This window comes from Bombus vosnesenskii, unplaced genomic scaffold, assembly GCF_011952255.1.
Source record: "Bombus vosnesenskii isolate JDL3184/JDL3185 unplaced genomic scaffold, Bvos_JDL3184-5_v1.1 scf7180000013272, whole genome shotgun sequence".
In the NCBI taxonomy this organism is placed as follows: Eukaryota; Metazoa; Arthropoda; class Insecta; order Hymenoptera; family Apidae; genus Bombus; species Bombus vosnesenskii.
Window position 1 is genome coordinate 1,114,423 of NW_022882930.1, and position 15,405 is coordinate 1,129,827.

The following is a 15,405-nucleotide window of genomic DNA, read 5'->3' on the forward strand; positions in this document are numbered from 1 at the left end:
CAAATCACAATGAGAAATATATTTTGCATAGCGTCATATCACGCACGTTCATTGATATTCTCGCACTTTTCTAACGCATGCTTATCAATCCTGTCGCGTATCATCGTGTCAAACGAACTGTCACGCGAACGTAGTATTGTAAGTAATTTCGTCATGGTACAGTTCGATCGCGTGTGCCATCGATTATTTTCGATTTCTGAATAAATTAGTTTCGTTGCATGTATCGATACCCTTTTAAAAATAATACACAGTCCATGATACGATATGTAGTAGCGATTTTCAACGAACGATAAAAAATTGAATGGTATGTGAGATAATAGGGAATACTTTTTTATTGCTGTTTAAATTATTCTCATTCGAGTAATGAGCAATTAAGGTTAATAACAGAGAGCTTATGTAATAAAAAACAAAAGTGACATTTACCTTTAATCGTGTTTCGATGTCAATACGAATATCATCGGTTAATGACAATTATTTGTGCTACTTTTCATCGTTCAATATGTTTGAACTTTTTTAAATATTTAACCGCACCATATATTAGTATATGTACAGATGTATCAATTAATCCTTGCTTCTATTTAATGCAAGCTATGCTATGATATTGGAGTCCATTTTTTCGTGCACGAATCTAACGCTAACATGCGGTTCGTCAATTTACATCTTGATAAGACACTCTTACGCTCAGTATTCGAAATTATTAACACACGTTGCGTGTGCCTGTGCCAGTATCGCTATGATTGGTTCTCGATCATTGATCGTTCTTGTGTACAAACTTTTCTTTAAGGATTATAGTAAGTAGCTTAACAATTTCGTGTATTGTTTTACAGTCAATTAATCGAAAATCAATAAATTTGTATCTTTCAGCGTTTGATCCGTTTATGATGCAGCTGGAGGAAGAAAGGAACAAAGAACGATTCAACATTATAGACGAGATCTTTCGAACCTTGAGCATGGCCGGCTTAATTTATTCTTTGTACTCCTGTCATGGATATTACGCGCTCGGCGCCTGTGTTGTAACCAGCTTATCAATTTTAGACTTGTTCAAACTGTACAGAATAAAGAAGAAACAGACAGAGGTAGTTTCGTAAAATATTACACGAAATTTCTTCGGCAATTTAAAGGTTCGCGTTAACTCGTCGTTTGAAAGATCCCGTGGATCCCGTCGATCCACGATGGATTATTTGAATGTGTTAATTTTTTATTTCGACAAATTTCGTTTAACTTAAAGACACTTTTTTTAAATAAAAGATTGCAGGTTATATATAAAGTATATTTCAAGATTGAACCGTGTGTTGGAATTTTAATTCCAGGAAATGGAAATGTCACGTTTCTACGATAATTCAAGTGAAACAAAAGCAACCTACGAATCAAGGCTTAACATATTCAATTGGGTAATTCTTGGTGGGAGTTTCGCGTAAGTGCAGCAGTTTTCTTTAATTGCAAATTATATTATTACACTGTTCAGTGTATATAAATAGACGATTAATTCATGGTTCTCGACATGATATTCAGGTATACGGTAGGTAATAATTACGCTGTAGTAGCAAATTATCCTCTGCTCCTGGCGAATTGGGCGCTATCTCCGGAAGGATTTTATCAAGGATGGACCATGCGACGTACCATTAACGATTACTTGATGGCAACTTATGTCATGTGCATGACGGAAGCTTTACGACAAGCTGGCACGTCATAAAAATGTTTCTCTCTCTCTCCCTCTCTGTTCCTATCTGCTTAATTTACATATACATTTATTGCAACGTATACATTTCTTGTAATTATTTAAAATGTTGCTACATTGTATATGAAATTAATAATTCCTCTCTCTTTCTGCTTAATAATTTTTTCAAAGTTATGTAGAGACAATACGAAGCTAACCCGCTTTATCCGCGAGACTGCTGTCTTGCGTCATGAATAAAGTACGCTAGGCGAGCAAGCGAGGGGAAGTTTTCGACAAAGTTGTTCAGTATGCGTCCAAACCAAGTGAGATAGAATCTGTGAGCATCTTTAATCTTGCCAAAAAAACCGACAAATCGGGCTCGCCCCGAGGCGACACCAAACTCGTCCCAAATTTGTCTCGTACTATCCGTATATGCCTTTGAAATTGCGTATTTTTTTTTTTAAACACACAATAGTATTTTTTCAATGAAATTCAAAATAGACAATTTTTATTCATATTTTCAACATAATCGTTAATCATTGTAAAGTATTCTCTGCGAACTTTATGTATGTTTTAAATTGTTATCTGACTTGAATACAAAATTCTAACCGACTAATCGTTTCTCATGTTTTATAAGAAATCACTGTTAAACCGTTAGAGAATAACTTTAGAAATGTGTAAACGCTAACAAACTGTATAAGGTAAATCTATTTTATTATAAGAAATAAAATTTGTCATGTGGTCAATAATTTTGAATACTTTTATGATTTCATTTATCCCATAATCCATCTTCTACTTTTAAATCACCAACCAAAGATACATGTATATGTAGCATGTAATTTATTCAAGTACAGGAAAGAATGTAGAATTATGCTATGGAAGAACGATTGGATGAAATGAATTCGAAGTTGAATGCTGATTGTTCGAATTTTATTTCGTTTATGTTTATACCAACACGATTTTTCTACAGGCTTAACGTTACACATACGCACGCGATATGTACAAAAAGAATTGTATATCTATTAAATACAATAAGTATATTTATATAAACGGCGGTATATCACGTTTACAAGAACGAAAGAAGTGTAAGCGTTGTCGTCGTTGTGATTACTGTCACACTCGTTTGATACGACATCAGCTAACAAGGCTATTACGTTCAATTAACACCTAAACAGAGAATTATTCTCTAAAACCGTTTAATCATCGTACGGCAGTAGCTGTACTAACAAATATCGTTATTCGCCGGTCAGTTCGTTTATCTTAAATATCTAAGCGCGAATAAAAAAAGAGAAATAAAATAAAAAGAATAAAAATGAAGACAAAAAACGTTTTCTTCCTCAGGACTGTCTTTAACTCGTTCAAGTTTAACAAATATTTATATCTAATTCTATTAAAGTTCCTAACTTATTATATTTAAATTTCTAGTTTCTATTCTTATGTAATCTTTTTTTTCTTTTGTTCTTCGTTGTTCTTTATCGTTCAGAGAAGAAGGGAACTTTGTTCACTTTTTTCTTCGAATAAATAAATAAAGAGTTTAAAGACGGCCCTGTTCCATTTCACTTCATCATAAATTAGTCTACTCGAAGGCAGTCTTTTCGTACTTTTCTATTCGCTCTTACGTCATATAAAGTCAGATAATTAACAGACAATTGCTAGACGAAGCGCTTAAATGCGTGATGATATTATAATTTAAATGGGAATCGATTTTATTGCTTGTAATGTTTAGCAAAGGAGGCGTAGCCATTTCTCGTTTCTCGGGAAACGTATGTGATGGTTATCGTCGTTGATCATCTAACAAATATTTTTATATAAGGATATAAAGTAAAAAAATTCGTCAGTTTTAATATTTTCCAACAATTACGTACGTCCGTGAAGAATTTGTTCGAATTACGTTCATTCGTTTCAATTAAATATTGGTATTCGCATCTCTCCACGTGCTCTGACCTAGATTATGAAGTCTGAGGCTACTTCCGGTATTTTCGTCAGGTTCATAGGCTGAATTCGTGTGACCAGCGTGTCCTTCGAACACGTCTTTTACAGAAATCTGACTGCTTCTCGAGGGACGACCTTGTATCCCTAAAGGATTGCCCGCCACACCGTAAATGTTATTGGCTCCCAACGTTTGCATCTGCGACTTCCTCCTCATCGCCATTATGCTGTTCCTGCGCCCTTCAAATGCCTTAAAAGCCTTTGCAGATCTTCTAGTCGACATGTTCCTCGGCAGACCTAAATTGAAACATTAATCAACGAATATTCTCATCCTAAAATCGAGACATTACCAGCACAATTTCCTTAATATATTACATGGCATATTTTAAAGTTGCTGAAGAGACGGAAATATGTGGAAATATTAAGATATATATATAACATTAGATATACAAATATTAAAATATGTGTATATATAAAAGTATGTAAATAAAAGTATACGCATAATCGAAAAATATTCATGCACCTATTATAAACTGAGACATTGTTCCATTTAAGACCAGAGTTGGATACGTTTTACTCGAAATAAGAAACAAAAAAAAAAAAAATAAGAAAACTAAAATAAATAATTATATTACAATTTCATTTTTCTTCATTTCTTGGACCTTGGACTCATAAAACGAAGTTTCAGATCACAAACGAGTATTAAGTACTTAGTTTACTATTTCATTTCTTGCATCTTTGTATCTATAAGAAGGTCGTAAAGTATTTCGCGATTTAAATTTCCAATCCATCAGCTTCTTATGATAAATGCAAAAATTTCGCACAAACATCTTACACACCATTGCCCTCTGACATACTGAAGAATCGCTGTCTAAAAGCGACATCGAGCGTATTGATTGCCTGCGTTTTTCTTCGGCTTTTTTCAAGATTTCTTATGGTTTTCCTTCTGCCCGGGCCGCTGCCACTGCCTTCCTCGTAATCACCCTCCATGCCATCTAATCTTTGTAAATCCCTGACTATTTCTACCGCGTGTTTTGATAATAACGCTTCTTCCGATAGATCCTTGGTCTGGTGAATTAAACAGAAAAGATTTAAAAACGATTATACTACGATTACAAACACAGATTGTATTAAAGGTTGTATTAATGACTATAATTATTCTATAACTATAACAAATCGCTATTTAACTGTAACATTATGAAAATGAGAATAAAAAGAAAAGATAAAATGGAAAATTGTATAGGAGCTATTACTAATTACTAATAGAAAAGAATGACGTGAATAATGTGAACAATGAAAATCTTTGATACTAACTAATTGTAGTAAAATTTTATCACCAACAATTGTAGATAACACTAACCTTCTTGCAACAGTACCAATCTAAGCTGGTGCTGGCTAGAATATGAGCGAACGTGCCAAATCGATGGAACAGCATCGCGGTGAATTGAATAACTAATATCAATGCGAAGAAGAACACGAACACCAAACCGATAGGCTCGAGTTGTAGATACTCCTTCGTAATGTGTACCTACGAAATACGTTCATTGTTAGAGAAGACATTAATAAATTAGTCGTAATACAAGCCAAAATATAAATAAAATCGCAAACAGAGAACACATAAAACTATTCACAATTGTTACAATTTTCATTAACGTGTATTTCGTTGTTACCTCATTACGAATATATGTATAGCGAACTAAAAATCATAGTGATGTATGTGAAGATTTTGGAAATTTGGATTTAATCACATATTCCTGATTTTTAAGGATATCATCCATTTAGGTTCTTAATAATTAAGTTACATTTAAATTGAGGATTTTTATGCATCTACGGGTAATTTAAATAAATAATAATGTACAGAATAGATATAATATCCAAGAATACACGAAGTATCCAAATAAGGCTATTTATAATATCATAAGTGTGTTTATAATATTGAAAGGACGAAAGAAATTTCTATTTAATTTCTATTTTTTTAACGACGTTAATTTACACGTGCACGAACATTCACAATCTGATTATAATTTTATTCTTTGCTGCGATAAGTTTTCATGACTCGACGAACCATAATGAGTCTTTTCTAACAATAAACACAGAACACTATTTTAATGCAAAATAGCGGAATTAACGTATAATTCTATGATTCTCAGGCCTCCATATACTTTTCAGTCACTTATACGGTAAAATACAAAATGTAATTACGACTGGCAATTCGTAATGAAATAACAATTATTAATTTCCTGAACGTACATAGCGATAGCTGTTAGGAAGCAAGTGTTAATGAAAACTCTGTCACGCTTTCCAATTTTTTAATCTTAATTTCAATATTTCTATTAAATAGCGTTGAAAAATATTTATTGGAAAATTTGTGAAGGTACTAATTGGAAAATTTCTACCGTTCCATTTTTCAATCATTTTTATGTCAGCTATTCGTTCGTACGATCAGGATCACCGTGGGAAATACAGTTTAAAAATCACTTTTCGAGACACATATGTATACACATATAAGCCACCGTTTAGTTACATTGACGGTAACTCGTTAGTGGTGCTCCTCTGCTGCCATACCTAGCAGTGCGTTATCAAAATTAGACACATAAAAAACGTGAAAATCTGCTTAACAATTTCTCCCTCGTTCGTATTCAACCAGGTGAGCGGAAAAAAATGAGACATGTTCAAAGGTGCTTTTTCGACTCTTTCGTGACCCACAAATCGTGCACGTGCTACTGTCCATTGAAAGACAGGAAAGAAAACTTCTAACTCGAGCCTTGGGAAAGTAGACAATCACGAGAGAGCCAAAAGGTGTACAGAAGCTAAGAGAACATTGAAAAAATAATTAGGAAAATTATAGGAATTTTATTTAACTGAATAAAAGATAATATTCGAATGTTACTTAAATTCAAAAATATTGTTTCTATACACGTTACTTATTAGAATTCTTTTCAATTTAATTTTCTAATCTATTAATATTCTGTCCAGTAATCTATTAATATCCAAAATAAAAGTAACGTGTGATTTTACATTTGTTCTCTGGACTTCGATAACGTTAATCAAGAAGTATATCGATGTTAGTCAAGATGGAAACTTGATGGTGCGAGTGATCTGAGTGATCACGCTCGATGGCCACCATATCGTTTTACTTTTTACGGATACTAAAAGAAAGTAGACGTACACATAACGAGGAAGGATAATGGGATTTGAAATAACAAGGCATCGATGTTATTTGTGACTTAGCTAACTAGTTTCGAGTCAGTTGATTGATAGTGCCCCCAGCTTTTCCATACGCTTCGGGAGTACCTGTGCAAACATGTTAATGGTAATTCGCCACGTGCTCATGATCCACGTTATTGACAAAACACAGACATGTCCCAGCAAGTGCAACATTATCACCGGGTATACCATTTCCAGCGTGCTCCGATGCTCACTATTGAACTGCGATCCCTTTCTCTGTATACTAGTTGTGTCGTTCTTTTTCATGATATTTAGCAATTTCTTTATTCCTCTTCGAGAAAAAATGAAAATTCATTCGAAGTTTGTTTCTATGTTTCTTGAACGCAGAATTTATTCAGGCAATTCCACCGCTTGAATTTCGATTAGACTGAGTTGAATTCAGATCAAGGAAAATTGTAATTTTTAAAAAGAAACCAAATATAAGAATTTTTAGACCGGAATTGAATTTAATTATAGATACTGAATGCAAATATTTTGTTTTATTCAAATTTTTCATTAAATAAGTGTTTAATTTTAGGGCAATGAAAAATATGAAATCGATCACATGTGAATAATAAAACCAGAAATTGCTAAATATCTAAATTGACAAAAGAAGCAGTTCACGAAGTAAATACTCTATGCCTGAAATCTAAACTAGAAAAGGCAAAGGAGAAAATATTAAAAGTATCGCAACCGCAAGCTCGATTCTATTAGAACTAAATAGAAGCTCTAAACTTTCATTCTAAACGTATCTAAAATTACACTAAAAAAAAAAAAGATATCTCTGAAATGAGAATGAAAGAATCATTTGAAAAAACGAAGGATCCACGCTCGAATTTCAATCTGGCGATTCAATCGACCCTTACTCTTCTTCCTCTACGTGACTCCGTCCTCGCGCAAAATTGTTCGATTCTGACTCATTGCCGCTATCAAATCGACAAATAACGACGAATGTAGATTGAAGATTTTGAACATGTATCTAAGTCACACGTGTAATTAATATATTCGTGCTTTAATTCGCATAATTTTTAATATACGCGTACGTGTATACTAAAACCTACACAGATTAAAACAGGAAAATATTAATTGTATGGGTACGTGCGTATTAAAAACTACGTGGATTGGAAATAATTTAATTGTAATAATTTAAAATAGTGGCCCCTAATTTAAACGTCATTGTCAGAAAAGTGAAGACGTAGGAATAAAACGAGAAGAAAGAAAATTGAGAGAAAACAGAAAAGATATAAATACGAGCAACGGAGCACACGGATGTGTTAGTCTCCCGAGGCATCAGTGAGACAGCATCTCTGTTTTTCGTTTAGAACACTACCAGATACCTCCGAGGTCTCTTCGATGAAGGTGATATTCGTCTTGACGCCGAGTGGCCAGACAACGTGCAGCTGATCTTTGTTCAGCTGGAGCAAGAATACGATCAGAACGAACAACGCATTGAACATAAAAAACGCGAACACGCTCTTGTTCCGCAGCTCAATTAGGTCGGCGGCAATGCGAGTCTGTCGTGGACCAGGGAAGAAACAAAAGAAAAAGCACAGATTAGCAAAGATATGAAAAAAAATACGCTCCGTCCAGTCGAATCGTTGATCCATCGGCTCCTTTCGAGGGAGGATCCTCTCCGTGATCATTTAGGTCTTCAAGCAAACTCACATCCTCTAAAAAGCTTCTTAACAAGCGACAAGGAAAAATATAAAAATCGCTACTACGAGTATTTGCTGCAAAACAATTTGAATGCTTAACTTGAATCATCGTGTATAAATTTTGTATACTTCTAAATTACCTTCCTTTTTTACTTTTTCCTGTGGTTTTACGAAAATATTTTCTTCCATTATGATATTTATTATTATATATGACACTCCTTTCATTTGTGTTTTTAACTGATATATCATTAATTGCTTGAATCTAGTATTTTGGGTAAAGTATACGCTTTTAGCATTTGAAATGTTTTGCTACAACAAGCTAAACAAAGAATTAATAAGACGGCTATATGGCTCGTGGGATAGATCCTACTAATTATCTATATTATTTTTTTTTTGTTTGCTGTTTTAGGGGAAAGGGGATATGATTTAAGAAGCAGGACAACACGACGTGGACGGAGCGGTCTTTACCTCCTGGGAGTGATCATCATAGGTGATGTTGGTCTTGATACCAAAGGGCCACTTCACGTGCAACAAATCTTTGTTTAATTGCAGCAGAAAGACGATCAGGACGAAGAGGGCGTTCATCATGAAAAACGCGAAAACGCTCTGGTCACGTAGGTCCTTTAGATCTTTGGCGATTCGTGCCTGACGTAAGTAGCATGGATCGATTATTTATATTCTTCGATTATTGACAAATTTAAACAACCGTTATTTCGTACATACAATTATTAATCGTTTACTCTTTCAGTTCTTTCCAGTAAGATTTCTTTAGATTCTTTAGATTTTGTTGCAAAATATTTTTCATTTTTTTTATCTTAATCTAGCAAAGTTCCAAAATGTTTGAAAATCTTAACGTTATTATATAAGCTATGTGAAATAACAATTAAAAATACTGTAAAAATAATCGATTAAGAAATTTAAAAAAATGTTGAAACAGTTATTTTCATTCTGTTATTCGCGAAGTTATTTGATTCAAATATTTTACGGAATTTTTTAGTTTCATACTTCGCAATTTCTAAATAATATCTATCTTTTTTAATCTATTTCGAATTCGTTGAATTTTACACGAGAGATACTGAAATAAATAAAATAGAATTAATAGTTCTACGATCGAGCAACATCCTCGACGCTAGTTATACATATTCAATTAACAAATAGTACTAAAAACTTGACTGATAACGATATATATACACAAATGATAAAATAACAAATTTTATAAATAATCTGTAAATTCTACGCACAATAAGTACTTCGGAAACTTTATTTTTTATCCAAAACAATTACTCTAAACATTGAACAAAATTTTAGAATAAAAAGTTTTTCAAAATTACGAAAAATATAAATTTAACTCAAGTATAGAAGAAAGAAAAGATAGACAAAAATTCTTCTCAAATTTTAAGAAATTTTAAGAAATAAAAAAAGACAAAAACTACGAATGACTACAGCTTGATTAAAACTTCTTACCTTTTCTGCCTTGTCTTCGTCTATAGGATACAGATACTTCTCCAGGAGATCCTTCCAAAATAGTTCCTCCTGCAGCGACAGGACATCGATTTCACCTTTTTTAAGTCCTTCGTCGCTCAACCAGTAAGGTCTGCTTAGGAAGTTGTTAGCTTCGCGATTCCCTTCCGTATTCTGACTTGTCACCGTTTCGGCTTCACTATGACAATCCTGATCCTCTGCTGGATCTTCGCCAATGGCCCCTAAATGATCGGCTGTTCGAGAACCCACGGAGGATGCACGACGTCGACTTGTCACCCCATGAGGATCCACGGCTCTGATAAATGGATTTATATTAAATTCAAGTTGAATATAATCGTCGGTATTACTTCAAAGATCTCATTATTTAGAATTAGAGAAGCTTTGCTTTGTTAAAAGATACTTCCGGTTTGAACTCTGAAATTTTCAATCAGAAAAACGCAAAAAGAAACGCATTTTGTACGACCTTTTATTACGTCTAATTCAGCATCATGCTAGTGATATTATATTTAGTTTAGTATAATAGATTATATTTAACCGGTATAACCAGATGACAAGGATTATGTAAAATAAATCATAATAAGCCATAATCATAGATCATTCGAGAGGTCTCATTTGAAATTTCATTAAAAATTCATTTCAACTCGTCGTATAAATTGAAATTGATTGTTTAGTTTTGCATGTTAATAGATATGATGGAAATTTAATTACTACTGTTATGGTTATAGCAAGGCAATCAATAAAAAATAAATGAATATTAACAGATTTGCAGAGCCTTGTGTTGAAATAATCGACCAAGTCAATAAATATTTGAATTTATAAAGCGCAGAGTAAAAGATATTTTTAGAATAATATAAAATCAAAAAACCTTTCGATAACTTCCAGGCGTTTGCTAACTTGCTCCAAAGATTCAGCAATAGCGACCAACTGCTGTTTCTCATTCGAGGTCTGTCCATGAGTGCAGAACATGCACTTGAACAATCCCGACAAAGAAATTTCTATCGATCCTTCTTCATCGTCGTTCGAGCCTACGCCACTTTGAAGAAACCCTAACAGAGATTTCTGTTTCGCTTTCCGTTTTGCTTCCTCGGCTTCCTTTTTCTCTTGTTCAAGTTCCTACCGATTCAGCGAGAAATATGTAACATATTTTAATTTTGATCATATACATAAAAGGTAAGTACATAAATGCTATTATAGTAAATACTGTTTCTAAAGAAATATATGAGACAGTAGGAAACGTATTAAAAAATTATTAATTGCGTGCTATTAATTTATTAGTTGTGATTATCGTTATATCTACAAACGTAATATCAAATACTAAAAAGCATTACACCTTGAAACAAATTTTTCAGTCGAACGTTCATTGGAAATTCAAGTACTTTTCACTCATGTTGCTTCTCACTCCTGAATTATTAATATATGAATGGAAAGATTATTGAGAGAGACAGAGAGCTTGATATAAGTTCTGAAGAAGACAACGATTTATAGTATTATACGTCCGCGCAAATTAAAAAACATATGCTTCAAATAAATCTTTTTAAAATTAAAAATTATTTTATTTTTCTAAGTAAAGGAAAGAAGCATTCACGTCATCCATTTGAAAAATCGAAGTCGATAAAATGTTTCGAACGTTGTACAAATTAAATTGTTTCCTCGCTGTTTCTATATAACTTCTTAAATAGTTCCTTGATAGGAACTGTTCTTGCAGAATCTAATTTTGTAATCCCACCTGAGCAATACTGAGCATCCATCCAATGTAGTGCATTTACATAGTTTAGTCGAATTAAGTGGATTTACTCGCTCAGTTTACTCTATTGCCGTATATATCTACGTAAAATACATAGGTCGAATAGTGAGATTTAGCCGTAATATAGATGTCAATCATACTGACATAGTGGCGGATTTGAATTTAATAATTTAATTCTTGTGATAGGAATCACTATTATGAGCCAATAATTTTCAAATGGATTGTGCTAAAGCTTGATAAGTTAGATGACTCCAACTGCTGTTTGCTTCAAGGTGCATAATTATTAATGATACTTGATAAAATAACAGAAAAGAAGAACATGCTTAAAATTAGAGTCGATTATTCAATTAAGATTGAACTGATAGTTACCGCAGCAGTTTTCTTAGTCGCCACCTCTCTCGTACCCCATGTGATGTTGTTCAGATTACAGATCGAATAAAAAATAAGCAACACGTACATCGATGGGACGGTGATGAAGTATATGATGCTGTATAGTAAGCAATACATTTCTTCGGGGTGCAATAGTGCGGTTATTATCATCTGAGATATTACTAAAAATAGGAACATCGCGGATGGCGACATTATCCCGTCCTGAACGATGTTAATCGCAGTCCCAACGATCACGGCGATCATCACCATGCCGTACAGAGTACTTATTATCGCCGCCACGAAAACCTGGCACACCGTTGTTATTATTAGCAGTTATCGATGCTCGATGCAGATGCGTGTAAACCAATTTTTGTTTGGTCTTGTATAAAATAGTGGTAATACGTTGAGGATACTGGATTAACCTTTCTGAATCTAATTCATACTAATCTTAGGCATAATAATTTTTTTACGCTATACGTTTGTACGTATACTATTTTTTTTCGTTTATTATATATTGCTACTAATAATTGATAAACGAATCTTTTTCCAACTGGTCAAGAAACATTCAGTTTTAGAAGTGTTAAATATCGAATTATTGAATTAAAATTCTCGTATCCTCAGCATAATGTCACTCTCAGTATCTGCGTCATTATAAACAAGTTAAAACGTACACATGCAGACAAAAAAAGCTTGCAGCTCGCGTGAAATTGTCCAAAAGCACTTGCCATCTTGATTTACCACCACCATATGTTTCCTACGATGGTTTTACAGAATAATGGTAAATGTACAATCCCTCAAAATTGACAAACATGATCCAACCAAATACTGTCCAGTTAGTTGAACAAGGGGAAAAAAGAAAAAAGAAAGAGTCGGGTAAAGCCAATACAAAGGAACGAACCTTTTTGGTTTTTTTCACTTGGACCTCACGAGTTCCCCACGAGACGACGTTCAAGTTTATAATCGAGTAGAGGATCAAAAGAAGGTACATCGAGGGGATTGAAAGGAGGTATATTATACCAGGAACAATACACCAAAACTCTTGAGGATGTAAACAGGCGGCTATGAAAAAGGAGCTGGATAATGATATTAAGAATATCGCGGAAGGTGAACCGATACCATCCTCCCCAAGTTGGAGGGCCGTACCTACGATCACAGCCATCATTATCATCGCATATCCTGTCGACAATATCTGCGCGCACAGAAGCTGAAAGACAACAACACGAAAAAAAAAAGAATTGCAAGAACAATCAAAGCGACAAGTATTTGAAGAGCAGGTAAAAGGAACATGACAGATCACTTTATCACTGATCTCTTAATCTCATCAAGATCACCAATAAAAGATATTTACATGCGTCCTTATTTTTCAATGAAGTACTTGTTTATCCGATTCTATATATATTGTTTTCTTTTTGTAGTCTTCATGTTTAGTTTGTCTCCATCGATCGTTCGTAATCATATGAAAGTATTACTAAATGATACGAAATTTGATATACTTGGACGTAATTAACTAGTAATTAACTATAATAAATACCAAGGTGTACAAATGACATTTACAGCCATTGTACATGATCTCATAACGAATTAAAGAGACAATTTTGGTAACGTTGAATTTTCAAATTGTTTATCATGTCCTTTTCCTGTGTTCTTCGTTCACGATAAGCACGTATAACAAGTATTAATTATAAGTGGATGTACCTGAATGCTCGCTTTACAAGTGAAACATACAAGCATGAAGAACAGAATAGGAATAATATTATAGTAGAAGCTGGTCCAATTATCGATCTTAAAGGCTGCGACGAAAGCACCGACCAACATGAGGAAAATCGTGCCTGGTCCTAAAATGGTTCCACCTGTAAGAAGGATTTAGACGATTTTTTAATTCATAATTGATAAATCTCAAAGCACGAAGAATGAAATTAATATGATGGGATTGTAGAAACTACATGGAAGTTTCAGTGCCGAGAAAGGCAATTAATTAATAGAAAAATAAAAGTAGAACGAGAGTTTGACTGACCCATGAGTAAGATTTGATAAGAGATGTAAGGAAGAGAAATGTTATCGTTGATTTTAATCGTTCGTTTTGCGTCCATCAGAAGATCCATGATATTGGCAATGGTAGATGGTACCCATCGACGCCGCTGATTGTAAAACTCGTTAAAACCTTCGGGTGCATGAGTGTAAGCATCGCTGGCTGCTGAATATTCTACCTGTAAGATTAAACGGTGAAGAATGTGAATAAGTGACATCATAAAATATTTCATCAAATATTGAATTTGAATAAAGACTTCGATCACTGTCCTCCTGTATAAATTTAGTATCTAGATCAAGTAATAATAATTTCGGAAAATTTTCTGGATACTTACCCTGTACCCACGTTGCAAAAGAAGCGTACAAAGCCATCGATCCTCTCCTTGATCGTATTGAACGTAATGTCTAGCCTCATCAGATCTCGTTGTGTACTTCTTCATCACGTTATCGTCCATCAAAGCTTTTCCTCTGAACAACGAGAAGCAACCAGGGCTACAAAGTACACAGCCGATCATATGCTCGGTTGCTTTTTGCAGCCAATGCCCGATAGCGTACTCGAACATCTGATACCAAACCATAGGACCTAATATCATAAAAAAAGTTGTACATAAAACTTTATTATTAAAATTTGTCACAGGTTGAAAGTTGTTTGACGAAGACTACCTGAACCGACTGGATGAATACGGCCACAGGCTGCGCCAAGATTTTTGTTCTTCTTCATCAAATCCACGAGCAGTTTCACAGCGGCTGGTTGAAAATCGATATCACCGTCAAGAGTTAATAAGTAAGTATTTTCTGCGATTACTTCCTTGCGATCTACGCTAATTGGCAATTCCATTAATCGATGTCCCAATAAATAATACATGTACATAACCTGGAACGCAAGTTTCGAAGTAATATTATTCAATGTTGTGAAAAATTTAAAAATATAAATGTATTTTGAACTACTACGAGTAATAAGTACGAACTACTATGGCTATGAGTATTCTGAATTACTATTGAATACTATGTATATTTTTAACCCTTTAAATTTGCAAATGCTGAAAAAATGCTGATTCTTTTACATCTATACCAATGCGTCAAATTGACACAAGAGTCGGATTAAGGGTTGAAAATATTAACAAATCGTAAGATGCCAGATTGCTTTGTAATTATTAAAACTATCACTCGCTTCCTACTCCTTCTCAATGCTATACGTTTCTAGAAATATTAATAGATTGTAAAATATCAGAATTACTGGAATTTCGCTCATTTTAAAAGCTATGCATATTTTTGCATATTATTAATGGATCTTCTGCTATACAAATTTTTAGTCATAAATTCTTGAAAAATAT

At 33.7% G+C, this 15,405-nt stretch overlaps 2 protein-coding genes across 9 annotated transcripts in view; one reads left to right on the forward strand and one right to left on the reverse strand.

Moving 5' to 3' along the window:
* The first annotated feature begins 53 nt into the window (after nt 1-53).
* On the forward strand, nt 54-1,744 carry LOC117231416. The gene is made up of 4 exons (XM_033489848.1): nt 54-791; nt 865-1,076; nt 1,311-1,414; nt 1,513-1,744. The coding sequence occupies exons 1-4, from the start codon at nt 596-598 to the stop codon at nt 1,691-1,693; spliced, it is 693 nt and encodes a 230-aa protein (XP_033345739.1). The 5' UTR covers nt 54-595; the 3' UTR covers nt 1,694-1,744.
* An 826-nt stretch (nt 1,745-2,570) lies between these two features.
* LOC117231286 (chitin synthase chs-2) overlaps nt 2,571-15,405 on the reverse strand; it is a 34,112-nt gene continuing 21,277 nt past the window's right edge. For 3 of the 8 annotated variants that reach the window (XM_033489597.1, XM_033489596.1, XM_033489598.1), the window contains 11 exons: nt 14,735-14,945; nt 14,407-14,654; nt 14,058-14,250; nt 13,739-13,893; nt 12,044-12,349; nt 10,796-11,043; nt 9,913-10,225; nt 8,917-9,093; nt 4,947-5,114; nt 4,426-4,654; nt 3,564-3,883 (listed from right to left, as the gene is read on the reverse strand). In XM_033489597.1, the coding sequence (XP_033345488.1) occupies nt 3,564-3,883; nt 4,426-4,654; nt 4,947-5,114; nt 8,917-9,093; nt 9,913-10,225; nt 10,796-11,043; nt 12,044-12,349; nt 13,739-13,893; nt 14,058-14,250; nt 14,407-14,654; nt 14,735-14,945 (2,568 nt within the window). Of the gene's footprint in view, nt 3,884-4,425; nt 4,655-4,946; nt 5,115-8,130; nt 8,308-8,916; nt 9,094-9,912; nt 10,226-10,795; nt 11,044-12,043; nt 12,350-12,941; nt 13,248-13,738; nt 13,894-14,057; nt 14,251-14,406; nt 14,655-14,734; nt 14,946-15,405 lie in introns of all 8 variants that reach the window. The other 5 variants (XM_033489595.1, XM_033489600.1, XM_033489594.1 and 2 more) reach the window with 5 other exon arrangements.